The sequence below is a fragment of the Neolamprologus multifasciatus genome, chromosome 7 (assembly GCF_963576455.1).
Source record: "Neolamprologus multifasciatus chromosome 7, fNeoMul1.2, whole genome shotgun sequence".
Taxonomy (NCBI): domain Eukaryota; kingdom Metazoa; phylum Chordata; class Actinopteri; order Cichliformes; family Cichlidae; genus Neolamprologus; species Neolamprologus multifasciatus.
The window spans coordinates 25,601,344-25,628,352 of NC_140445.1; the positions used below are offsets into that span (position 1 = coordinate 25,601,344).

At 38.2% G+C, this 27,009-nt stretch overlaps 2 protein-coding genes across 2 annotated transcripts; both read right to left on the minus strand.

Annotated features, from left to right (window-relative positions):
• Positions 1 to 624: 624 nt before the first annotated feature.
• LOC146514393 (liver-expressed antimicrobial peptide 2) lies at positions 625 to 2,489 on the minus strand. Its single transcript, XM_085167968.1, has 3 exons — positions 1,480 to 2,489; positions 1,241 to 1,380; positions 625 to 961 (listed from the first exon to the last, which is right to left on the minus strand). Exons 1-3 carry the CDS (start codon positions 1,543 to 1,545, stop codon positions 928 to 930), a joined length of 240 nt encoding a protein of 79 aa, XP_085024094.1. The 5' UTR covers positions 1,546 to 2,489; the 3' UTR covers positions 625 to 927.
• Positions 2,490 to 3,781: 1,292 nt separating this feature from the next.
• scarb2c (scavenger receptor class B, member 2c) lies at positions 3,782 to 25,422 on the minus strand. The gene is made up of 12 exons (XM_085168540.1): positions 25,186 to 25,422; positions 23,300 to 23,457; positions 19,720 to 19,864; positions 18,528 to 18,719; positions 18,319 to 18,410; positions 17,431 to 17,550; positions 15,272 to 15,450; positions 14,400 to 14,518; positions 12,281 to 12,354; positions 9,429 to 9,480; positions 8,382 to 8,534; positions 3,782 to 7,249 (listed from the first exon to the last, which is right to left on the minus strand). Exons 1-12 carry the CDS (start codon positions 25,306 to 25,308, stop codon positions 7,211 to 7,213), a joined length of 1,446 nt encoding a protein of 481 aa, XP_085024666.1. The 5' UTR covers positions 25,309 to 25,422; the 3' UTR covers positions 3,782 to 7,210.
• Between the last annotated feature and the right edge of the window lie 1,587 nt (positions 25,423 to 27,009).

Below are 27,009 nucleotides of genomic sequence, written 5' to 3' on the forward strand. Positions count from 1 at the left end.
AGAAAAGGTTCGACGACCTCAGTGTCAGCAACTCCTTGTTTTATGACTGTTTATCCTTCCTGCAAAGCTTAGATTAGGTAGATGCAAAATGAGTTTCTCTCATCTACTGAGCCCTAAGATCAGCCATTTTCACCCCTGCTGTTGTTATCGAGTACATTCAGGGTTTGTAATTCAGTACTACTACTTCTCTTAGAATAAAAGTGGCCTTTGTCTGGGTTACTGTAAGCTTTTTGCTGGCACTTTTAACACAGGAAGTGGTTATGAATATGCGTTTATAATCTTTCTTATTCTTCCTTAAAATAAGTTTTATGAATGCTGGAAAAATTAAAACAACATTCCCAGCGCCGTGGTTTGGATGAGTAATGCCGCTTACGCAGTAGCTGTTTTTCAAGCTCCTCGACTGAAAGAGTAGCAGGAAGTGTGAGAAATATATAAATGTGTTTTGGATTTATTTTTCTACTAAAAAAAGAAAATGAAGATGTGGGCAGTACAACCTCTTGAAAAAAAAAAGTATAGTATATTTGAATTTTTACATTATTTACAATATTTACAAATAAATACATAAAAAATCTCTTTAAAAAAACAACAGCAACAACCTTGAACCAATAAACCCAGAGCGGCTCAAACTTTGCATGGATATTTATATTTTCTTATAAAACACATTCAGATTACACAGCTTGTGTGATGTTGCAGCAGTGTTTTAGACAAATCACTTAAGGTGGCGCCATTTGATTGGTTATGCATGCCTGGATTTTACAGCTTTGTTTTTGACCAGCGCGGTGGAAAAAGATCTGATTGCTCAGAATGAATGTTGGAGCCAGAATAAAGGAGCGGGCAGGTTTTAGAAAACAAAACAAAACAGGCAGTTGTGGTCCATAAAGCAGATGTCTGTTTTGTAGATTCTGATGGTGTTTGTGCATCTCTTTTTCAGGTGGTGATCCAGAAAGAACAGATATTTTTCCTGTAAAGATAAGAATGATTGCACCATTATTACCCTTTGACTTTATCCAGACCATGCATGCAAAATACACGTGTACACACCTTCACACTGCCCATGTACAGCATAGTAATGAACACACTGTGAAAACTGTTTGTTTTTTTTAAAAAAAAGAATATGATGCTGAGTTTGACATTTAAGAGCTACACAGAGTTAATGTAAAATAGTCAAAAAATGATCAGGAGCATCAGGAAGACAGATAAACTGATGGACTGCCATGAAATATTTAAGCTTCAGCTGTACCTGCAGTATTTTGTGCCACACTCTAGGTGATCCCTGCAGCTGGCACCGACAGGCTTCAGACTGTTCCAGCGCCACAACAGTGAACGTTTGGTCCGCTGAATTAAGCCATGCCACTCGTCAGGTACAGGCATTGAATGAACCTGTAAAGGCAAATACTTGATCCTTTAGCTTTGTCATATAAAACACTGATTAGAAAAAAAATATTTCCGTGAAAGTTCAACAAACAATAAATAACTTACCTGAACGACACATAACAAAGACAGAAAAACAGAAAGGATGATAATTTTTTCCTGGAGAGTCCTCATGCTGCTTGCAGATGACGCTCAAGACAGGGGCTGTTTTGCTGCAGGCTTGGTTTGTGAGCTACGCCTGTATTAAAGGCTTTAATTGGGTTGGGGAGGAGTTACCTTCTGAATAATTCATTAATTTGTTACTTTATTGACTAAGGCGTAAGGTTTGGCAGACTGAGCAGGTCAAGTCAAACTCACCGATGGGAATCTGTTGCACAGTGGTACTTATCACACAGCTGAAGACAAAGTTTATCTATGTGACTCCAAAGTACACTTTGGACCTCAACCTACTAAATGAGGCCAACTCCACGTCGGAGGTTTCTAAGTGAAACCCTAACGTGACTTTAGACTACTATGCATTTAGCCATTTGCTCCACCCATGGACTCTTGCCAGAAGGAACTTAAAAAATTAAAGGAAGTTGCTTCATCAGATGTCCAAGATCTGATGAAATGACTTCCTGAAGTTTCCCTGAATTTCCCCCTTTCCCTACAATCAGTTTAGTTTCTGCCCAAACAAAACTTTGAACAGAGAGACCACTTCCAGACTTTAAGCTAAGCTAACTAATAACATAACTTAAAAATCATTCAGATATGAATATGCAATTCCCTCAAATTATGCAAAATATTCAAGAATTTAGGATTTTGTGCACTGAAGTTTGCATGAAGCTGGAAAAAAAGAAACTAACAGTTAATGCAGATATAAACAACCATTTCTAATGGGAAAAAAAATTAATTACACCATATGCACCTGTAAATATCAGGGGTTAAACTGCAGTTCACTGACAGACCACTTGGGGTAATAAATAAAAATGATTTGATAAATATCTTCTTGGTATGATATGGCAAGCGTATTTATAGCGTATGCATGTAGAGATGTCTTTATGCATCATAAATATTACAAATAAAGTTATTATTATTATTACTACATCCTCCTTAATGGTTGGGCCATTCTGAACAAAAGTCTTCAAGTCTTCATGACTAATATCTCTCTCTCTCTCTCTCTCTACATATATACATACATATATATACACACATATACATACATATGTATGTATGTATATGTGTGTGTATATATATATGTATGTATATGTGTGTGTATATATATATGTATGTATATGTGTGTGTATATATATATGTATGTATATGTGTGTGTATATATATATATGTATGTATATGTGTGTGTATATATATATGTATATATATATATATATATATGTGTATGTATGTATGTATGTATGTATGTATGTATGTATATATATATATATATATATATATATATATATATAGTTTCACGTGTTGCCCATATGTAACAATGGTCACTTATATTTGTATTCATGACGAATTTTGTTCCAAGATTTAGAAATAAAGTCTTTAAATATCACAGATACATAACAAACAAAAATTCAAATTCTGGCGATGCTGAATGTTTACGACGACCATCAGGACTTGCGTGAATGCTACGGCAAGTACTGCTAAGTTTTATGTAAACCTTTAATTGTTGTTATTCATTCCTATATTACACATGTCTGTTCTGCATCTAGCGATATACCGATTTAAAATATAGATGAAAGACAGTGAAGGCAGCATTTAATCTAAATGATCAGCCTGTGGGAAAACTTAGATCAGCAGCCATAATGTGAATCCAGAAGGTTAATACAATTGGGTTGTGTGTGTGTTTTGTTTTGTTTTTAATGATTACTACTGGTCACACCAACATTATGGCATTACGGTTTTCCACGTAAACATTAAAACCCAAGGTTTACAGGTTAAGTTTTTTTCTCCTTAAAAACTAATCAGGTTTTCTCAAAAGCTTGCAAAGACAATGACTGGATATATCTTTATATTGTTGTTAAACCAAAAAAGATATTTTGGTTATCAGCCTACATACAATGCTATATTAAAGAAGCGAAAAAGCACCGTAGGCTAGTCCATGTTAAAATGGCAAACTTAAAATAACAAAGCTTCAAAGGCATGCATTTCTGTAACAGAGCACCTCCTATGGGTGCAATGTGTAGGTGGCCCAGACTTTTGGGCATTTAGATTGTTACCAGAAATGGTTTTGTTCACTTTAAGCAGATTTGTAGCTGTCAGCCACGAGTAATGTAGCTGTGAATAATAAAGTTTCAACACTGAAATGCATTAGTCAGACCTTCCTCTAAAGTTTGTCATAAAGCCAGTCATGCTTTATTTGTCATCTGCAGAGCAATGATTCAATACTTTTGCAATGTCAGACAGGAACTACAAACACACCTTCAGGGAAGCATAGAAAGTTTATTGTTGAGTTATAGCGAACGACAACGTGCAAACTGTCATACATGTGACCCTAATGAGAGATTTGCGTATAAATCGTGATTATAGTTAAGTACTGATTTTGCCAGGGAGTAGTAGTAGTGTAAACAATGTTCTCTTTTAGGCACAAAACAAACATACACACTCAAAGAAAGAAATTGAACACAAAAGATTTTGTCAGCGAAAAATAGTGACTGAAATGGCAAAAACATCTATATTATAGTGAAACTGTGTGCAACGTTGGATAGAAAAATAACATTTAGTCATATGTGTTCTAAAAATTCATAGGCCAATAGGAAAACAATGTGTTTATTATTAAAAATGCTTCAATAAAGTTATAAAATGCTACAGAAGTTAAACTGGGAAAAAAAGAAAATCAGTCTAAGTGCTTCAAAAGTTTTTGTGTGTTTGTCAGTGTCACTACCACAACGCTTCATACACCGGTCACAGCAATGTAAATCAGTAGAAATTATATTAATATATTTATGACAGTACTGGAATTAAATGAAATAATATTGTATTAGACATTCACAACAGACAGAAAGCCATCCTGGCATTGTTGGGTTAATACTGATTGGATCACAAGGAGGACACACATGTATATATACACTAGGGCTGCCACAAACGATTATTTTGATAGTCGACTAGTCACCGATTATTTTTGCGATTAGTCGATTAATCAGATCATGCATCCATTGGACGTAAAACGTACAGCTTATTGCACCAGCAGCATCTGATCTTATATAACTATCATTAGCTTACAGCTTTAAGTGTTTAAGGTATGTGCTAACTAAAAATAAAGACAAGATGATAGTTTGTTAAATTTTAATGAAATTTGCAGATTGTTTCGGTGAAGTTTAATAAACTCATTGTTATCTAAAATATAACAGGACACCGGAGTATATTCTCGAGCATCTCACACTTCTGATAATCAGTTGTCTGCTTGACGTTTGTTCAGCTGTGTAAAAACTATAACTTTAATCTCAGCCAAACCGATTTACTCAGGAACAAATAAAATACTAAAAAAAAAGCCAAACAATAACATTTTTAAGTTATCTAAGTGACTTATATATGTTTAACCTGAGTAGCAAAAGACAGTGGTGGGTTTGAAAACGATTTGCCGGGAGTCCGGTGTTCTCAACGGCTCTAGTGAGCCTTGAACCCCGGCTAGCTATCGAGCTGGTGGGTAACAGACGTCGGAGCGCTTTTGAAAATATGTGGTGTTTTGATAAACTGAGCAGATATTTGAGGTTTACACAGTTACATTCTCGCCTGAAAATATGTTAAACATTTATTTTGTGACCCAGAAAGAATAATAAGAGTAATATTAAAACTAACTAGCTGCCGCCATTGTTGGAACCTGAGCTGGGCTGCGCTATGAATTCTGGGACATAGTGATGGGTCGTTCCCGAACGAAATGTCTCTTAGAGCCGGCTCTTTGACGTGAACGATGCAATCTGGCTCCTTATCGCGAGCCGTCATGTGGGTTAAAAGCACGCGAGCCTTGTGCTTTACGCTGGGCAGAGGGGGGAGGGGCGGTAGTTACACTCAGTAGTACAGGAACAGAGCCAGAGGGAGAGAGAGAGAGCCAAGGACAACAACGTCACATTAGAAAGGTATAGTAATCATCCACAACTATTTTCAGTTGCAGATGATAAAGGATTCAGAAAGTTTATTCATGCAGGTCCATATGACAGAGAATATGCATCTTCTTTTTGTTTTCATATTTAAATTTATATTTAATTGTGTTGTGGTTTGCAGTGTTTTGTGTTGTTTCACTTTAAATTTGTAAAAGGAAAAAGCTGAAAATTTAAATAGTTAAAATTTGAAATGTGAATAGTTGATTTTTGTATTATATGATTTATTTATTACATTTTATGTGGAGTGAATAAATAAAAGTATATTTACGGTGGCCCCTACAGACAAAGCACATACAAACTCAAAACACGTACAAAAGACAACAGAAGTGCTCCAGGATGCTAGGGCGCAGTGTTGAGCTTTTGTTACCTAGTGGCTACACAAGCCAGCAAGTACCAACGACCGGATTTGGTGTGTGGTAGTAACAGGTAAATGAACACTGTTTTTAAATTATTTGAATATATATGAGTGCTTGTGTATAAATACACAAACAATACACACATGCTTTCAATTGTGTAATTTAAATGATCTAGTAGCTCTGCTTTGGAAGTTCAGTTCATGCTAGAAATGTGTTTTGGAGTTTGTACGTGTTTTGTCTCTAGGGGCCACCGCATATATTTATATATAAACATATATAAATAAAACCACTTTTTTTACGTTAGTAATTCCTTTTGTGCATAATTTAATATTACTGTTAATAATAAATTAATTAAAGCAACAAAACAACCTGAAGAGCCGGTTGGGAGCTGAAAAAGCCGGCTCTTTTTAGTGAGCCGAACCGAAAGAGCCGGATCTCTAAAAAGAGCCGGAAATCCCATCACTACTGGGACAGAGCTACTTCTTCGGGGTTTAACGGCAGCTGGCATCCTTGTACATGCAGTGCTGCCATCTTCTGTTTCAGTCCGTTATTACACTCTTAAATCCTACTACTTATTACTGCGTCTTTTGGGATCTTACAAAGCTTCAAACGACGCGTCGACTATTAAATTATTCGTGACTAGTCGACTAATCGTGGCAGCCCTAATATACACTGTAGATTACTGAGCTTGGCTACGACACAGAACATCATTTTAAAATGAACAAGACCACATCGCCATAGCATCTGAAGCCAAAAGGCTGAAAGACAAGCCCAAAGTAATCTGCACTTTGAACAGGCTGCACTACTAACCCAACTTTTTACATCCACTTCATTATAACATACAACCAACCTGGCTTCTTAATACTGTTTTTTTCTTGCTTTTTAAAACTAACTCTGACTCCCAAACTAGTCTGGGAATCTAGTAACTGTTCAAGCTCTAGCCATTTGCCTTGTAGATAGACACAATGTCTTTTATATTCAGAAATGCAGCAACAGCTCACACATATATGGCCACTTTGCAGTACGGTGTTTTTCCCACTTCCAGGATGTTTGATTAATTCAAATCTGGGTTGTTTAAGGAGGTTAACTAACCTCATGTTAATCCAATTCAAAAATCCCATAGTTAGGAGTTAAAATAAAAACAAGCTCAATTTAAGATTGACTGGGAAATCTGGATTTCAGCATCATTACAACTTGAAATGAAGACATTATCCTCCAAACCCAGCAACAAACACAACAAAAAGACAGTTTTTCCCACTTTCTTAAAACCATGAATGCGAAAATAGATTAAAATATGAAAACCACTGTATTAGTGTTACTTGAGAATTAATGGGTGAACCCCTTGAATTGTATTGCAACCAAGGCAATCTTCCTCTTTCCACGTTCTGTTTGCTGTTACGATGAGAGCAGGGGCTGTCGTTCGGCAGCAGTGCTCTGAAAAAGAAAAATATAAAAAATATATATATAAAATGCAAATATATTACAATTTAAAGTACTAAGAGAGGAACTGTGCTGCTGTGTGAGTAAGTCAGGAATGGCAGTGAAGTATGTGAGGGTTGTTCAGGACATGCGTGTAAGAAGTAGATGGAAGAGATCCTGGAGCAGTGGAGATATGCAACGGAGAGAAGAGGGATTTAAATTCACAGAGGACAAAATGCATGTGTATGAATGAGACAGATGCATATAGATCGATAAAGATGCAAGAAGTAGAGCTAATTAGGGGGAATGAGTTTAAGGTAAGTTAGAGAGGCGAGGCTGAGATGATTTGGACATTTAAAGGGGAAGGGTAGCGGAGATATTGGACAAAGGATGCTGAAGATGGAGCTGCCAGGCAGGAGGAAAAGAGGGAAACCGCACACAAGGATATAATGTAGGAGGGACATGCAGAGGGTTGGTGTGACAGGAGAGAATGCTAAGGATAAGGTCAGATGGAGGCAGATGATCCAAATACCTAAATATCTAATCAGACAATGGCCTGTATTTGTACAGTGCTTTACTAGTCCCTAAGGACCCCAAAGCGCTTTACACATTCACACAGTCACACGGCAGCAATTGATTAGCTGCTGAAGTTCAAAATGAACATCAAAAGGGGGGCAAAAGTTGATTCGAGTGACTTTGAACATTGCATGATTGTTGGTGCCAGTGGGGCTCGACTAGTCACGATTACGTCGACTAATCGAGGCATCCCTAATTTGAATAGACTCACCCATTAACTGATTACAGTTAATTTGTTTGTTTGTTTTTAGTAGTTTGTAGTTCTTTAGAGTGGAGCACAGTATAGCATTAATTAAACAGGTTTGATTTGTATTTTCTACATTTATTTTTCTTGAGCATTTATAGGGCTTTTGGGGCATGTTGTGGACTAATCTAGGGTGCTTCATAATGAAAAATAAATCAATTTATTTGAACTACTTTTTAGATTATTTTAAATTGACCACACACACCCTCATAAATCTGAATGGAAAAAAAAGAGCCATCCTGTATGAGCAAGCACTTGGCAGAACCAGGCTCAGGCCATCTGTCCCAACATAATGACATCACACAGTTGCTTATTGCACAAGCTCACCTCAGGGACTCTCTGTTGACACACCAAGAACATGAAGATTCCTCCCACAATGATGGCTAGGCCAATCAGCATGAAGGGAATGTTCTCCACAACGTTCTGCTGAACACCTATCGCCTTTAGCTTCTTGGCTGCTGTGTCATCAATGGTGGCGCTCTGTTAAGACGGTAAGAGAAAAGATTGTGTTATAGCACATAAGAACACAAAACACAGCCCCTACAAAAGTAAATGGTACATTTACAGCCCTTTCATTTACCGTCTGTTCATCTTTGTGTTCAAGTTTATGAAGAAACTGAGATCATAAGAATTTTATAAGCAAGTAATATTAAATTTACTGATTAGTGATTTATATTAGATTAGTCTTCTGTAGCTTTGATTTTGTGGAATCATAGTATCTACCTCTGTATTTTTCTTTTTTTGCCTCCACACAAGTTAGATTTACTAATTTGCAGTCTGTCTGAGCAGGATTACACAATGCTTTAATACATAAAAGAGAAAAACACGAGGTACATACTGAAAACAAAAATGCCTCCTTTAACTACAGGGTACTCAAGGGAGTCTTTTCCCTTTGAATCATTTGTATTTAACTGAGAGTTATAACAGAAAATGTATATAAACCAGAGCTCAGACAGCTTTTGTGGTGTGTGTGTGTGTGTGTGTGTGTGTGTGTGTGTGTGTGTGTGTGTGTGTGTGTGTGTGTATACGGGTATTAACATCATTGTGGGGACCAAAAATTGGAAGTTTACTTTACTTGTGGGGACCGACAGCCCTTGTGGGGACCAAAATCCCGGTCCCCATGAGTTTGAAGGCATTTTTGAGACTCAAAATGTGGTTTTAGTGTCAGGGTTACAATTAGGTTATGGTTAGGTTTAGGGTAAGGGTCAGAGTTAGGCATTTATTTTTGATGGTTAGGATTAGGGTAAGTTGCTAGGGAAACCACACGTACGTACGTGTGTGTGTGTGTGTGTGTGTGTGTGTGTGTGTGTGTGTGTGTGTGTGTGTGTGTGTGTGTGTGTGTGAGTGAGTGAGAGAGAAAGAGAGAGTTTGTACCTCATTCAGATAAGCCACAGGGAAGACTACTGTCCTTACATTTCCCGTTTGACTGAAAGAAAATGACATGATAATCTTTAACTATGATGTAATGAAAAATAGCAATTTGGAAAACACAATATAATATACTTGTGTAATATAAATATACTTATACAATATCTTCCCGGGCATGTTCTGTAAATACATACTATCTGTATAAAGCTTGATTACGTAATAATCTCACACCATAAATTATCTGGAGAGTTACATAATTTATTTTTGGACTTCAAGCTCCGTCTCTAGCACCTTTAATTTGAAACAGAATAACAGATATAACATAAAAGTGCCATATCTAGGCTTGTTGGCATCAAAAGAACTGCACAAACTTTCCTTTCAAAGTTCAATATTGCACAAAAGAGCCGACGCTTGGCTAGGGATTGAATTTGATAAGATTTTACTGATATCAGCCCCAACATCAGTTCTGTTTATAAGTTAGATTCTATATTTACTCCCTTAGGCCTCAGAGACAGGGGCAGCCTCTCTCTGACCAAAGTATTCACCATTGTGAGTGCTTTTGCTGCTAGCAGATAGCAGCAGCTGCCTGTAGTTTGCACCAACTCGTGTGCAAAACACTCACCAAACACTTGCTAAGTGGTAGTGAAATTAGAAACAGTGTGAGTTAGCGCTCGTCAACGTGTTAGCACTGTACAGCCCCGTGCACGGGGTGATCCGCGCTAACTCGCAAACTGAGATTTGCCATGTTAATGCAGTTATGGCGTTAACGTCATTTTAACAAGATTAACGCTGGCAGCACTACTTTAAAGTAAAAGCCTCACCTTTTGAAACATGCTGGTGTGTTGCAGTAAGGCACAACTTTTACTTGGCTAAAGATTTTGCAATTTATTTCACAGCAACCTCCAGGAACTGCTCGTCATCCAAGCAGGAAAAACTAATTTTTCCCTAGCGACCAGAGACTGGTTTCTGAGCCTCAGTTTGGGGGCTTATGAGCATTTGTTCCATGGGAAAAAATAATAATAATAATGGATTGGATTTATACAGCGCTTTTCAAGGCACCCAAAGCGCTTTACAATGCCACTATTCATTCACTCTCACATTCACACACTGGTGGAGGCAAGCTACGGTTGTAGCCACAGCTGCCCTGGGGCAAACTGACAGAAGCGAGGCTGCCATATCGCGCCATCGGCCCCTCTGGCCAACACCAGCAGGCAGTAGGGTAAAGTGTCTTGCCCAAGGACACAATGACCAGGACAGAGAGCCCAGGGATCGAACCGGCGACCTTTCGGTTACAGATGCGCTTCCCAACCCCCTGAGCCATGGTCGCCCCAAAAAAGTAGATTTGAACAGTTTTTTACCAACAGCATAAATACTTTTATTATCCGAGTTTAACTACAGTGAAGAAAGAGTATAAAGAGGTTTGCTTCACTGACTGGCATCATTTTCTTTGTAATCCACAACACTGTGGTTGTTGCATTCACAAAAGTAAGTGTGGACTGTGTAGCACCCATTCGAGACTACAGCACCTACAGTTAGCTTACTTGACGTTAATAGTTTTCTGTCATTCCGAGTCATAAATAAAGTGACTGTGCAAATGAAAATGAGAATAAAAATCTATTAGAATGATACAAAAGTTCATGTTGCGGCTGCAGTGATGCGGACGCTGTACCGAACCATCGTGGTGAAGAGAGAGCTGAGCATAAAAGGGAAACTCCTCCTTCCTGGTCCATCCACGTTCCCACCTTCTCCTATGGTCACAAGTTTTAGGTAGTGACTGAAAGAACGAGGTCGTAAATACAAGCAGCAGAAATTAGCTTTCTCCAAAGGGTGGCTGCCCTCTCCCTTAGAGATAGTGTGAGGAGTTCGGCCATCCAAGAGGGGCTCAGAGTAGAGCTGCTACTCCCCCACACTGGAAGGAGGCAGTTGAGGTGTTTCGGGCATCTGACAAAGATCCCCCCCTGGGTGAGGTGTTCCTGGCATGTCCAGACCCAGGACATGCTGGAGAGATTCGATCTCTCAGTTGGCCTGGAAACACCTTGGTTTTACCCCAAATAAGCTGGAGGAGGTAGCCAGGGAGGTCTAGCCTTCTCTGCTTAGGCTCCTGCCCCCACGACCTGGCGCCAGATAAGCGGAACAAAATGGATGGATTCGCAAAAGTTAGTTTGCCAAAAATAAAGAGGTATATTCTAAAAGCAGAAGGCATACACAGGACAGATCCAAAATAGCATGGTGGACAGAAGAGCACAAATCTTGTAGATGAAAGCAAAATGAAAGGCCCCTTCATGACTCTATGGCACATTACAAATATTCTCCAGGATGTAGGCCAATGTGTTTCCTTGTACATAAAAAAAGCCAAACCTCATAACCAGAGCCAATTATCTACTGATGTCAGTACGTTTAAGAGACATTATTCAGTATAATAAATTCTGGCCACTAATGTTGTCTTGAGGGCTCCAACCTTATACATTTTAAAATATTGATTTAAACCTACTCACATTAAAGCTGAGACTCGCCACTTTAATATAGCTTTTGTTATTTTATCTTATTTCAAATAAAAATAACAGTAATGTGTAACTATCTAAACACATACAGTCTCATTATCTTGCTGCTAGTTCCTTCTGAATTCAGATAAACACGTAACAAGTGAGCCAGGTCTGTGCAAAAGTCCACCCATAATGATGATGGTGGCATTATTGCTTTACAATTAGCTTACTGGTAGCCCTTCACAGACATGGGTACTCATGCAGCTATTACAGCTTCACTCTTCATACTAATATAGTCAAAGTGAAATTCATAAAAAAAAAAAAAAAAATCAGGTTATTCAGCTGCTTGAACTGATGGAAAGAGCTGCTGATTACCTGAAGGTGGGAATTTGCTCTACATAGACGTTTATCTGGAGTCGCTTGGCTGTTTGGAGAACCACTCCTGTTAGCTGTAAAACACAAATTCATTTTGTTAGGGACACAGAGAATGTGGGGAAAACTCCTGTCACTCCTGATGTATGAACACGTATACCTAAACACCTAAATAATTGTTTTCTGCCCACACTGTATTTTGGCTATAATCTTTATAGTAACATGTTGACATTATTTGTAAACCAACAAACCACTAGATAGAAAAACACAGAACTATGCAAAGGTTTTTAGTTAGGTACAGTAGATTTTTCATCCATTACATAATACCATCAGGGAGGCATGTGCTCTGTCCCAGATTCCTCATGCAGCTTGAGAATGGCCTCAAACATACAGCTGGAGTGATAAAAAGGTAACTTCAGTGAAAAGAAAAGAAATAAACTGAGTTAATCTGAGATTATGTGAAAAAGCGGAAGACAGTGAGACATGTCAGCTGTCAAATAAACCTAATTGGGAGTTTAGTCGTTTCTTTCTTCAGTTTTCTGCATTTTGAAAAACTTAAAAGAGAGAAAAAAAATCTCAGGATGTATCATGTATTTATATAAAGTTACCCCCAACTGTTTGCATAGTACTGCCTGTAGTTTTAATATCTTTACTGTAGGCAAAAATAACTTCACAGCTCTGAAGCTGGCAGGGAAGATGGCTGAGGGTATCACAACCCAGCAGTTATGATAAAAGTCACAGGACTTTGATCAGTCTTAATGATATCATGCCGTGGCAGAGTGATCAAGAAGGATAAACAGGAAAAACGGTAGCTTGTTTATTGGATTCAATACTTTTGTAACCGTAAAACCACCACTTTATATGTGGGTGTGTGAAATAATTACATGTACTTTTGTACGAAAGCATGAGAGCAAATGTAAGAAAGAGTTCTGTGTTAGACTGGTCAGACTGGTGTACAAAGAGCATCTTAAGAGTGGCGGAGCAGTAAAGACGAGCAGAGGTACACCAATCTGCGAAATATCACATCTGCAAATTGTGAACAAAAATCAGAAAAATATTGCACAATGTAAAAATGCTAAGACTTTAAGTATCTCATCATCTAATAACATGATCAAAAGACTCAGAAAATCTGGAGAAATCTCTGTGGTGTGACAAAAAAAGAAGAAAAAAAAAAAGTATTTTCTCTTAAATTTTGAAAACATGGTCGCTGCATCCTCCAGATTCAAGTCGAGAGGGACCATCTGGCTTGTAAATTAGTGTTCAGTTCAGAAGCCTGCATCTCTGATGGCATGGGAGTGCATCAGTGCCCATGGAAGCCATATATAAAGCTATACACAGGTTTTACATTAACATATGCTCTAATCTTGTCTGGGAAGAACTGCCATATTTCTGCAAGACAATGCTAAACTCCATACTGCATCTATCACAACAGCTGTAAACCAACTGAAAACATCTGGAGCATCATGAAGAAGAAGAATGCTTTCTGTCTTTTATTGTGAATGTAATACAGTTTATTTATTTTTGGGAATTGCACTTTTTTTTTTAAAACTTTTAACTATTACAGAATCATTTATCATTTTTTTTTGTTTTCTCTGAAAGTGTATCATGTAAAATGTGTAAAAATAAATAAATAAATAAAATCAGAAGATTATATCTTATAGCAATTGTTAATTTTTGGCTGCTGTGGCATAAATCGTACATTGGATGGTGGTCTAATACATTTGTTAAGCACTACACAGTATGTTCAGCTACACGTTGTGCTGTTGGAGGTGTTTTTTTCAGTCTGTCTCTCGCTATCAAGACTTTACTACAAGTTCAACCAGGTAATTAGAGTATTATTATCATGATAAGAGCAGTTAGAGCTTATCTTTTGTGACAGCCCCGTACCACGTACTTCTGATTTAATTTTTAACCACTATTTTAAACAGAAGGTCAACTATTGGCTAGTCATGACAAAAAAAAGCTGAGACACTACTCCATCTAGTGTTGAAGATTTACAATTTTTCAAAATACTATATAAATCATAATTGTATTAGACAAAATATGTATTATAAATTGAAGAGAGATTCACAACAACATGAGAACGAATTAAACATTTAAGCTTTAAAGTTGTGATTCCTACCGGATTGATATCAATGGTAGTCTGGTGCTCTTCCTTGTTTGGCGTCATTCCGAATACATCCTGAGCAAATTTCTCATCTGCCTGGTAGAAGTGTGGTGAAGACATTATGATAGGAGCCCCTAAACAGCAGGAAAAACATTACCGAAGGTATTAACAAAGCAGAGGCAACATCTCACTCAACATGAGAAAAATATGCCATGTGTAAAACATCACTGTTTAATATTCTAATAATGCTATGGCTTGTAATAAACACAGCGTACACTTGTCAGGGACACTGCTAAAGTAGGCCCCAGAAATTACAGTCAGTGAATTCATTTCAGGGAGTCTTTTGCTAAGTGTTGACTCCATATTCTTTACAGTGCAATGAGGAAACGATACAAGCTATTACTCAGCACTGACAACCACAGTTTGTTTGCTTTAAATCAGATGCACCAGAGCTCATCACAACAAACCACAAGAGAACTTTCACTTCACTTATTCATCTACTGTGTCTGAGGAGCCAGAAAGTAAATATGGGAACAAGTTCTTGTGCTTTGGACAAGTGGATGTGTTTGTAATGGAGACGGCCTCTGGCTAGCAAGCATTACTCCTTTTTTTTTATTTTATTTTATTTTTTTGGGGGGGGGGGGTTAGCTGAAACTTGGTACAAACTGATACAACTTGGTCAGATCATGTTTTGCCACAAATAAACATTTCCAGAGTTCATTGATTTAGTTATTTTGTTTTTAAACTTAAAACACAATTTCTTTGTTCTCACCTGTCCACACAAATCACACCATGGGGGAAAGAAATGAGTCTGAAATAATGTAACTTAAAAAGCAGCATATCAAAGATCATTTGGCTATGTTTAACACAGTAAAGCATTGTCTTACCTTCTTTACATACAGACACATTCAGCAGGCCAGACCCCAGGCAATTACCAGCAGGCACACAAAAGCCTGCGTTGTCTGGGTTCACAGTCAGATTGGCGAACACTGAGCTGGGAGGAACAAATCGATACCCAGTGATCCCCTTCACTGTCACGTCCTCCTCATACACTGTGTACAGAGACCTTCGAAAGAGAGTTACATGCTTGTTAATCTCTGGATGCACTGCGTTAATGGACAATGACACATGGTTTGAATTCATGAGCTCAGTGATAAGCTGATTTACAGAAAACCTGCATTGAACAAACTGGTTACACCAGTTTTTCAATGGTTGTGTTGACACCTCTTATTAACTAAGCTGTTAGGCTACGTTCCCACTGCAGGCGAAAGCGCATCAAATCCGATTTTTTGACCCTATGCGACCCATATCCGATCATGGTATGACAGTGTGAACGGCGTAAATCCGATATTTTCAAATCCGATCTGGGTCACTTTCGTATGTGGTACTGAATCCGATACATATCTGATGTTTTAGAAAGTGACTGCTGTTTGAACGGTCATGTCGCATTAAATCCGTCTTTTACGTCCCTGACACAAGACAGACACCAATTATCAGCGCCGGAGAAGACATCGCGAATGCTTCCTGGCCATCCAGTGTAGATGTCAGTGAAACTGCTGGGAAGACAACGTTGGAGAAACGTGAACATTTTATTTGTACTGTATAATCTGCAGATTCTGACAGAAATCTGCAACTATGCTTTGAAGCACCGCTCCTCTCTAAAACAGCAATAAGGATCATTATTAGGTTATCTACATTATTATGTAAATAACAAAATAACTTAAAGCAAAAATTGGGAAACGTGAAGTCCGAAGTCTTTATATTAAGGGCCATCAGTCAAACAATATTGTTTGCTCTGGGTCTAAACAGAGCGCGTTGTGTGTGACGTCTTCTTTTGCGCATGCGGGCCGCTTTGAGCGTTCACACTAGAACACGTTTGCTGTCGCATTTTATTTGTAGTGTGAACACGCAGACAAAAAAATCGGATTCGATCAAAAAATCGGAATTGAGCATTAAGGCCTGAAGTGTGAACGTAGCCTTAGATGACCTGTAAATGTGCCTTCTGATTCTAATATATTAACAATCACAGAGGACTGACATTTGTTGTTTTAAGCAGCATTAAATAGGCTGTGGCCTCATTTAGGAGGATAACACTGACCAGCCTTGAAACCAGCCAAACTCAATTAGGATCCTTAATCCAATATTCAGACCAGGGAAAGGCTCAGGAAGGCTGTGGGGGGAGCCATTTCACTAGCTCAAGCCAAGAGCAAAAATACAGCAAATGCTGCATGAGTCAGCAGAATATGGCTTGAAACTGAACTGAAATAACCTTCATATGAAACTAAAAAAGTCCAGATGCTCAGCTGAAAAGCATATTCAGCTACAATGACTAAAATAGAAACAAACATTTACAATCAATGTTTTATACATTTCTAAATTCAAATATTTTAAATTTACATTTAGGTTTTGTTTTGTTTTTTTTTAAATACACAACCTTTTAAATTCAAGTGATGTATTAAATGTGTGTTTCTTCAATAAAGAACAGAACTGTTCTTTATTTTATTTAAGAATAATCAAAAAAGAATAATTACATTTTGAGTCACACGGCTTCAATCCAAATTTGAAGGTTTTGGAGGTTGGCCTGCCTAGAGCCCGACCTCAACATTACTGAAGCAGTGTGGGATCATCTTGACAGAGAATGGAACAAAAGGCAACCGGCATCCAAAGAAGAGCTTTGCATGTCTTTCTAAAAGCTTGGAGAACTTTTCCTGAAGACTACTTCAAGAAATTACAAGAAAGCTTGACAGGCTGTGTTCAAGAATAAAGGTGGTCATACCAAATATGGACTTTCAAGCATCTTAGAATTCGAAAACCTTTTTTTTTTTCAAATAATGAATGTGTTTCATTAAATTACTGCAATTATTTCCCAAATTTACTAGCACACCAGTAAGAGATGAGGGGTGGCACAACACTTTTGCACAGTACTGTATATGCAATCAAAAGAAATGAGATTTTTAATCTCAATGAGATTTTTTACCTGGATAAATAAAGGATTAATAAAAAAAGATTTAATCTTTCACTGGTACAGCTTTTCTGCTCTACTCACCTGCACAGGTCAGATGAGAAAATGTAGAGCATATCATTCTTGGTGATTACAGGATGGAAGGCTGTTCCAATGGTTCCATTAATCATGTTGCACTCATCAGACGTCCACCAATTCAAGGAGCTGCACAGATATTCAAAATGTTACAAAGTTCGAAGGTTTAAAAATGTTTCATACATTTAGCATGCCCAGCTAAAAGCCATGAAAAGCCATTTGCTGGGTAAAGAGGACTGGATATATTTGTAGGTTAGGAAGCACACTATAAAATAAGTGTGTTTCCCAAAACTGCTGCTTAAGGTACAACAGCCTAGTCTTAAAACAATTAGGTTTGTAAGACAGGCAGAGATAAAAGGCAGTGCAAGAAAGATGATCGTATTATGGGGGTTTAGTGAGTACAGATGCAGAGCCGATGGTTGGCTGTTCTTCTCTGTGACAAAGATAAGAGAGTTTGGTGCTTTACTTAAGTAGTTATTTCATTATTGATTACATTTTTTAAAATGATGTTAAAGGGAGAAACATCAGCATTTGATCCCTGCAGTGAGTGATTCTGTTTTGCTGTTGGGGGGATTTGGCTAACATGGTTTGACTTTCCTCATTTAATGGCTATGAAATGAAATGATAATTATAAAAGGTATATAAGCCAAACTAGCAGCCAGTGGTTATTTTGGTCACATGTCTGTAAACAGACTCAGTTTCAGTGTCCTATCGGCGGTAATATAAGAAAGAGAACGAAAACTCAACAGGAACACAGTTAAACCCACCTTGATCATATGACACAAATCACTTGGTGTGCATCCATTAACTTCATGTCACCAACAAAACTCACTGATGAACAATTTTATTATTAAACTGTAAATCCAACATGTGCTACAGGTGAAAGGAGACAATTACCTTTCACCTTTCCACATGTCCACTCTGGAAAAGTCCCTATAGTTCTGCTGACCAGTGAAAAACACATATTCTCCATCATTGGAAGCATTGTTCTGTAAGATGGGGAAAAAAGAAAAACTGTTGTCGTTGTACTTTTTTTTTTTTTTTAAATATGAAAAATTTGGTTTACACAAAGAACACAATTACACATTTATGTGCATTAAAGAGACCTTATAGAAAAGTCCAAAAACATCATCCAGATCAGGTCTAATGATTTTCAAGGCTTTAAGAAGTCCATCTTCATATCCCCACAGCAGCTCTCCCACTGTACGAGTGGTGAAAAGGCCTTGCCCGGTGCCCTTCATGTAGGCAGAGATCAAGTTGGCTTCAATGAATGTATCCTTGAATCTTTCCATCACTGTCTACCAGGACAAAAAAAAACAAAAAAGGGAGAAGAACGCTGTTACAGGATTATTAGTTTGAATAAACATAAAGCATACAGCAGGCCATGTAAGTAAATATTGAGGTATATATATAAACATATTAAGAAAACAACTTCGTTATTTAATCTTGCTGATTGACTGAGGTTTTGCAGACATGTGAACACAATCCACATGCCCATGTGCCCTTTAACCATGTAACGTGAACTTCTCCACAATTTTGGACAAGTGACAATCATGGTGACAATGTAGGATCAAGTGACTAAGCCCCCAGTCACACAGACCTAGATATTGACCCTCTGGCAACCACCAGTTGCTAGGGAAAAACATCTCATCTCCAAGCAAAAACCTCCATTTGACTGCTATCCATCAGTCCTCTTCTGCCTACCCAATTAAGGGTCGCCAGGTGGATGGAGCCTATTCCACTGCCATAGGGCGAGAGGTGGGGTACACCCTGGACAGGTCGCCAATATGTTGCAGGGCTAACCCAGAAAGACAGAACCATTCGCACTCATATTCACACCCGTGTGCCATTTGGAATCACCATTTAACCTCCATTCAGATTGTGAATGGAAGTGATAGACTTGTCAACAAATACTACCCAATACTCTCCAAACTGTAGTGAAACCAGCACAAACCAGAAATCTACCCCCTTTCAAACATGTTGACTGTAGCGCTGAGGCAAAACATTACTTTGAAGACAAACCTTCTCCATATAGGAAATGCTCCACAGGAAATGCTATAGGCACTGGGCAACCTAATGGCAACCAGAGCAAGACCACTAGGAGGTCTTTGGTGCAGCACTTTCTTTGCAACCAACATGCAACCGACAACCAGCAACTCCTGTGAACCACTCAACAACCAGTTGAGGAATATACATGAGCAATGCCCACATGTGAGAAACCTTAATATTCATCCTAATGTGAGAAAACTATAATACTGTGAGTGGCAGATCAGATCGGTGCTGTAGACTATTGCTCACCATGGCAGGGATATTAACTGTCCTGACGAGGTCGCTCTCTGGACCTCGGGACATGTTACGCTGAAAAATGTAGGTTTTAGTGTTGACAGCTGTTATTTTAGTGCCATTATCCTGAAAGTCAATTTGCTCCATAGGCCGGTACTCTCTGTGGAGGAAAAGCAAAACATTTTTAGACAAGAGAAAAGATTCTTTGTTACAGAGCTGCAGCCAAATATAACAACTAGCTTTGTTTGTGATTTAAAAAAAAAGCTATAGCGTAACTCCCTACTTTGCATCTGCACTCTTTAACACGCCATGTTATATAAAGCACAATACATGAAAAAAGTGTGGGGATATTAAGACGTGCAGTTCTTCACATGACTGATAATGTCACATTTACTCTACATGAAAAGTGGGTTGAAGATTGTTCGTCTTTTGTGGCTCAATTTCCCTTGACACACATCTGTGCAGTTTGTGACTGTGTTTGTGACATGTGACTGTGATGCAATTATTGGAAAAAAAGAAGAAGCTTTTTTTTAGAACCATAAAACGTGTCAATGGTGAGTTGTTTCTTAATAACTCAATAACAAATTCCCAAAACTGCTTTATTTTAACTGATTTGGTGACCCAGATAACGTATGTAAGTATTTGCGTTAGCTTACAGTGCTACTGAAAACAAGTCAGTGCCAAAAGAGATAAGATGGTTATCAGCTGTGTGCAGCGATATATTATACTATCACTGGGTATGTAGATAATATGAATCAAATAAACTTTCTTTTCACCTTACACCGATATCTAGTTCAAAGTGCTTTACAGGTAAAAAAAAAAAAAAAAAGAAAGAAAAAAAGGCAAATTAAAATTGGCATATATTAAAAGAAAGTTAAACAGAATAAACTTTAGAACATGTATACACCAAATAAACAAAATAAGGCCAATAAAAATTAATTTTAAAAACGTAATGCTACATAAAACAGGAAAACCAAACTGTCAAATGATTAAACCAATAAATTAACCTATCAGCAAATAAAAATAAAAAGATCTGAAAAGGGAAGACAATGAAATAACATCAAGTCAAACAGCAGTGTTGGGAAGGTTACTTTTAAAATGTATTCCATTACAGAATACAGAATACATGCCCCAAAATGTATTCTGTAACGTATTCCGTTACGTTACTCAATGAGAGTAACGTATTCTGAATACTTTGGATTACTTAATATATTATCATGCTGTTTACATCTACATGAATGTACTATTGCTGTGATTTATTACTGTTACTCAAGGTCCGCGGCTCCGAACCGTAGTAAAGGGACCTCTGGCTAATACGGCGGGTTCTGTGTCGGCTCGTAGCTGAAAACTAGCTTTACTTTGTTATCTGGGTCAACTTTGCTAGCGAGAGACAGAGAGAGGCGTTGAAAGGCTGCTCCAACGGAACTTGTTGTTTTTGGAGTTGTTTTCTCCCTCCCTCGCTCACAGACACATAACGTGTATGGCAGTCCATTCTCCCTGCAGCACGGACTACACTGCCTATGATGCTACATTCTTTAGAGCTATACCGGTAGCATTCTGCCAATTAGCTTAGCACAACAACAACAGGCGCTCTCTCACCCAGGAAACACGCAGAGAGAGAGCGTCACCCTGTAACCATGGCAACCATAACACTGCCACCTGGAACAACTGAACGCAGCTGTCAAACAAAGCCCAAACAGGCCTGACACGCCACAATATGAAACAGGGAAGTACCGCCGTGTAATCCATTTATTTCAACAAAGTAACTGTATTCTAAATACCACCTTTTTAAACGGTAACTGTAACGGAATACAGTTACTCATATTTTGTATTTTAAATACGTAACGGCGGTACATGTATTCCGTTACTCCCCAACACTGTCAAACAGTAAGTTAAAAATGTAAAACAAAGTAAATAATATCTGTAAAGCACGTTTAATCAAAAGCCAGTTTTATGAATGTCGAGATCCTGTGGGTGTGGACTGGGTAGAAAATAAACTGCACATTGACCTTTCATGGCACAATAACACTGAATGAACCCAATAAAAAAAAAACAATAAAACGTGGTTTCGGAAAAATAAACATCTCCGTGTCACAGTTCGTAAGTCTCAGCACCAAAACTAGTACAAAAATGCTGTCTCTCAGGTGCTTACAGGTATCCAAGCACAGGATTGCTCTGCATCTCTTTAAATTTATCTCTAAAACCAGGGGTGGGGAACTCCAGACCTCAAGGGCCAGTGTCCTGCAGGTTTTAGATATCACCCTGGATCAGCACACCTGAATCAAATAATTAGTTCCTTACCAGGCCTCTGGAGACATGTGTCCAGAGACTTCAAGACATGTTGGGAGGTAATTTAACCATTTAAATCAGCTGTGTTGGATCAAGGACACATCTAGAACCTGCAGGACACTGGCCCCTGAGGCCTGGAGTTCCTCCACCCCTGCTATAGACAGTCATGAGAAAATGAGAGTGTTTGTGCGACGACAGTGTCCTGTGAGAGCTAAGCACACCCTGGGAATCAAAAGCTTGAGCAGAAATGACTTGATGTAACAATTTTCTGTATTGACTTTATCACTTCGTCACATTGTTGTCAAGGATTTTGGCCTGCTCTTTTCACAGCATCGTTTCCGTTCATTGAGGTTTACAGGCTCAGCTCTCTTAAGGCCCTGAAACAGCATTTCAGTCAGGTCGATGTCTGGACTTTGACTGGGTCATTGCAACACTTTGATTATTTTCTGTTTTCAGCCATTCTGTTGTAGATTTGCTGCTGTGGTTGAGATCATTGTCCTGCTGCACGACCCAGTTTCAGCTGAAGCTAACTGTCAGACAGATGGCCTCACATTTGGCTCTAAAATACTTTGGTATACAGAGCAGTTCATGATCTAATCAATGACTGCAAAACAAGACCAAATCATCACTCCTCCAAAACTGGCTGAAAATTTGTATGAGGCGTTTGTGCTGATACACTGTGTTGGGCTTTCTCCTAAAAGTAGGGCTGTGCATTGTGGCCAATCATCTTTGCAAACGTAAGCTGTGCTGTCATATTCTTTTTTTTTTTTTAGAGTGAAGAGACTTCTGCCTGGAAATCCTGCTAAACAAGCCACGCTTGTTCAGTCTTTTTCCAACTGTCATGAAGTGTAATGTTTAGATGCTAACTAATGCAATCTGATTAGCAGGACCTGGCTGCTATTTACCTGCTTAATTACTATTGTAGTGTCTTTTTCTGGTCTTTTTAACTGCTCCACAGTTTGTGTGCAGCAGTGTTGGCTTTGTTACTTTTATCAGGTTGTTGATTTTCCAAATCAGATGTATTGTGCTTTTATAAACCTTTTTCATCTAACTCAACACCTTCACTAGTCAAATTTATTACTAGTCAATAAATTTGTATCACATTTATTCTTAATATACATCATAAGACTGGCACCACTGGATCTTAAAAGCTCCCATTATGGGTGCTGATACATCATTGCTTTGCCCTCACCTCTTAAAATGTTCCAGTAACTTGACACTTAGTTTTTTTTGTTGTTTTGTTTTCTTTACATCAAGAGATGAATGGAGAAACAAATGTTAAGAGTTTCTCCTTTTCTTCCCTCACCTGTATGTATACGGTCCAATTTCCACCACAGCTGGCCTCTCCCCATCCAACACCTCCTGGGGATTTGTGAGATTGAAGAAGTAAAACTGCATGTAGATATGTGCCGGTGGATCCTTCCAGGCCTCAAACGCATCTGTATCGTTTTTCAGAACGACTTGCTAATGGGGGACAAAGGGCGGTGGGGTTAAAAATTTTATTTTAGATGACTACTGTGCTGATGATATGTAGTTTCACTTCACGTTACAGGGTATGAACCTGCTGAAACAGATGAAATCATCATTTGGTGTCATGACACACACACACTCACACACACTCACACACAGGCCACTGCTTTTCGGCACAAATACATAATCAACTCAAAGAATTTAGCAACGAAGCCATTCTCAAGAGGACCTGCTGAGTTCAAACTGAGTATCGTAATGGGAAAGAAACGTGATTTAAGTGACTCTGAACATGACTGCTGGTGCCAGATGGGCTGATTTGAGTATTTCAGGAAATGCTGTTTTACTGGGATTTTCCCCAAACAACTAGATTTTACAGAAAACTGTGTGAAAATAGAAAGAATATGTAGCGAAAGGCAGTTCTCTTGGTGAAAATGCCCCGTTGATTGTGAAGGTTAGAGAAGAATAACTAGACCACTTCAAGCTGATAGAAAGGCAACAGTAACAGTAATTACGTGTTACAACCAAGGTATGATAGAGAGCATCTCTAAACCCATAACACATCAACACAACCTATAAAATTGGAAACTTAGACTACAATTCACACAGACTCACCATAATTGGACAATAGAAGATTGAAAAACTATTGCCCAGTCTGAGGAGTCTTGATTTCTGCTACAACATACAGGTGGCAGGGTCAGGATTAGGCTGGAGCTAATGGTGTTTAGATATGTTCTTTGACCTCTTAGTACCATTGACTGTAGAAAACAGTTTTCTACAGTCATTGCTTAGTACCAGTTGAGCGTCATGTAAATACTACAGCCTATCTGATTATTGTTGATAACCATGGCTATTGCTTCAGCAAGAAAACGCAGTATGTCACAAATCATCTCAAACCGGTTTCTTGAACATAACAATGATTTCGCTGTACTCAAAGGGCCTCAATCTAGTAGAGCACCTTTGAGGTGTGGTTAAACATGAGATTCACACTATAAATGTGCAGCAGATAAATCTGCAGCAGCTGTGTGATTTAATCATGTAAATATGGACCAAAATTTAAGAGGAATGTTTCCAGCACCTTTTTTGACTATGGTGAATTAAGGCAATTCTGAAAGCAAAAAGATATCCAATCTGATACTAGTAATGTGTACCTAATAAAGTGTCCAGTGAGTGTTTATGCCACATATGATACACGATATTTGGTGAGAATCACAAAGCACAAATAAAAGGCAAAATGATCAAATGCGAAATACTGAGATGGCATCTATATCACATGTTAAACTATATTTAACAATGAATGTTATGAAAGTATACAATACTCTCTGCGCCAATTGTCGAATAAGCAGTGGAGAACTTTTTTTCAACTGATCCACACAAAATTTAATTTAATCAATTCGCTGTGCTACCAAAAGATTTCCGCATGTTTAGGATACATAATGTACACATTGTGTGATCTCATCTTTTCAACCCTAGAAATAAACACTGCTACTTAAGTAAATGGGTGACAGAACAGATCTGAAATAGTATCCTAAGGCGAGCCATTTGTAAAACATTCAACATTCAAACCTCAAACGCTTAAAACTGTTAAAAACACTTCCATAATTAAATCCACGCTGTATTTCTTAGACGCTAAATGAGCTAACTTTAGCTACTATGACAATGTCTCATGTTAGCTTATCTGAGGTTAACGCCTACTGCAAATGCTAGCCTAAATTAGATGCTTACCTTTTTAACCATCGACTGTACTAAATGTGGAAACACGCTGGTCAAAACCAACGAAATGCCGAGAATCAGCATCAGTACAGAAACAACTCCGACGCTGTAAACGCAACATGACTTTAGCACCATGACGAGGCAGTAGAAGGCTAAACACTTCTCTCAGCTTTCACTGACAGCAGCTACCCACTGTTTGCTGTTTTTGTTTTGAGAAGCCAGTAACTTGCTCGGTAGAGCAAAGACTCACTTCCGGAATAAAACACTTCGCTCCTACCACATCCGGTTTCATAGACAGTCGATATGGTCAGTGAGCATTCAGCCGTAAAAAGAAGAAGCTGCAGTGATTTTAAATAATCCGTTTAACCTTTGTTATGGGGCTCAATGGTGAAATATGATGTATGAAAAACATAACAAATTAAACTCCCTCCACAATAGCTGGTCGTTATTATAGCTGAACCTCAGAACGAGTAGGTTATCTATCTTGAAGACAAACATTCTTTGTTTTTGTTTTTTTTTATCTAAAAGCATTAGCAGTTTAAACCTTTTGTTACGGACTTTAAAAAAAAAAAAAAAAAAAACATATTTGATAAATATGAGTATAAATTTTGTCATTCATTTCAGTGCGACTCGGACTAAGCTTTTTTTTTTTTTTTTTTTTTTAAAAACAAAACAAAACAACAAACTGCAATAAAGAGACAAGAGGAAAAGACAAAAGAACCAAGACAAGCCAACTGTCACGAGGGGCAGGACGGACAGGTTCAGTCTGCGAATCACAAATTACAGTTCTTTATTCACACAACACCAGGCGCTCTATATACAAGTGGGGGAAGAGGGTGTCCAAGGGTTCCAAGGTTCATGAGAAGCGTCAGGCTTTCCAGTTTCTTGAGTGTGTGATTGTATCTCAGCAGTTGTGGCTCAGGAGGTAAAGCGGGGTGTCTACCAGAAGGTCAGTGTGTCAGTTCTGATCTGCATGTCAAGCTGTCCTTGGTCAGAATACTGAACCTAAAGTTGCCCTCCTGATTTGAGTAGTCTAGAAAAAGTGCTTGTATGAGTCTCTGTGTGAGTTTACATAGGGTCTGGTAGTTTCAAATGTTCTTCTTACTAAATAAAACCGTCAGTTAAAAATTGCAATTTGTAATTTATGCATTTGTCTAATATTAAAATTAACTGAACAATCTTAATCTTTCTGTGTGGATTTTTCATGTTCTCCTGATAGACAACACTTCCCACCCCATGAATCATGAATTCCATGCTAACGTGATCAGTTCCCTCAATAACAGGCTGCTTCACCCTCAGGTCCTCCCTTCCTGCAGTGGTCACACTATACATTCAACACTGATCACAGTCTGATAACAACACTTAACAACAAGCACATAGTTATTCTTGTGAAATAGTAGTGTGAAATAAAAATGCATGTTAATAATGTAGGTTACGATATTATTTTATTGATAATCTTGGCATTGCGCCTTTTTAATTAATTGATTTATTTTAAACAAATACAGATGTATGTGCGATTTCTTTAGTCCACGCTACCACTCAAAATGATCTTATCTCATATACTCATCTCTCACAACTTGAATTAAATATTCTACGTTTTAGGAAGTGGCATAGCAGTAAACAGCTTCTCCACTAGATGTCCCTGTCTTGCCATTTGCTAAGATTTCTGGTTCTCTTTGCTGCCTCTAACCTGGAATTATAGTGGACCTTATACCGGGGTTGTCATTCGGCTAACCAGACTAAACTATGAGTAACAACGTGTGTCAGTCTTTGTCTCACTTTGTTTTCTCTGTTTTTTTTTCTTCTCTGATCAGAAATTCCCAAATTAGACCGTTT

Excerpts from the sequence above, each read along its gene's own strand:
- LOC146514393 (XM_085167968.1), bottom strand. The coding sequence starts at position 1,545 with ATGAGGACTCTCCAGGAAAAAATTATCATCCTTTCTGTTTTTCTGTCT. Across the intron at positions 1,381-1,479 it reads CTTTGTTATGTGTCGTTCAG|GTTCATTCAATGCCTGTACC; the intron begins GTAAGTTATTTA and ends TTGCCTTTACAG. Across the intron at positions 962-1,240 it reads TGTGGCACAAAATACTGCAG|GAAAAATATCTGTTCTTTCT; the intron begins GTACAGCTGAAG and ends TTATCTTTACAG.
- scarb2c (XM_085168540.1), bottom strand. The coding sequence starts at position 25,308 with ATGGTGCTAAAGTCATGTTGCGTTTACAGCGTCGGAGTTGTTTCTGTA. Across the intron at positions 23,458-25,185 it reads TACAGTCGATGGTTAAAAAG|CAAGTCGTTCTGAAAAACGA; the intron begins GTAAGCATCTAA and ends GTCCCCCATTAG. Across the intron at positions 9,481-12,280 it reads GAGCAAATTCCCACCTTCAG|TCAAACGGGAAATGTAAGGA; the intron begins GTAATCAGCAGC and ends ATTTTCTTTCAG.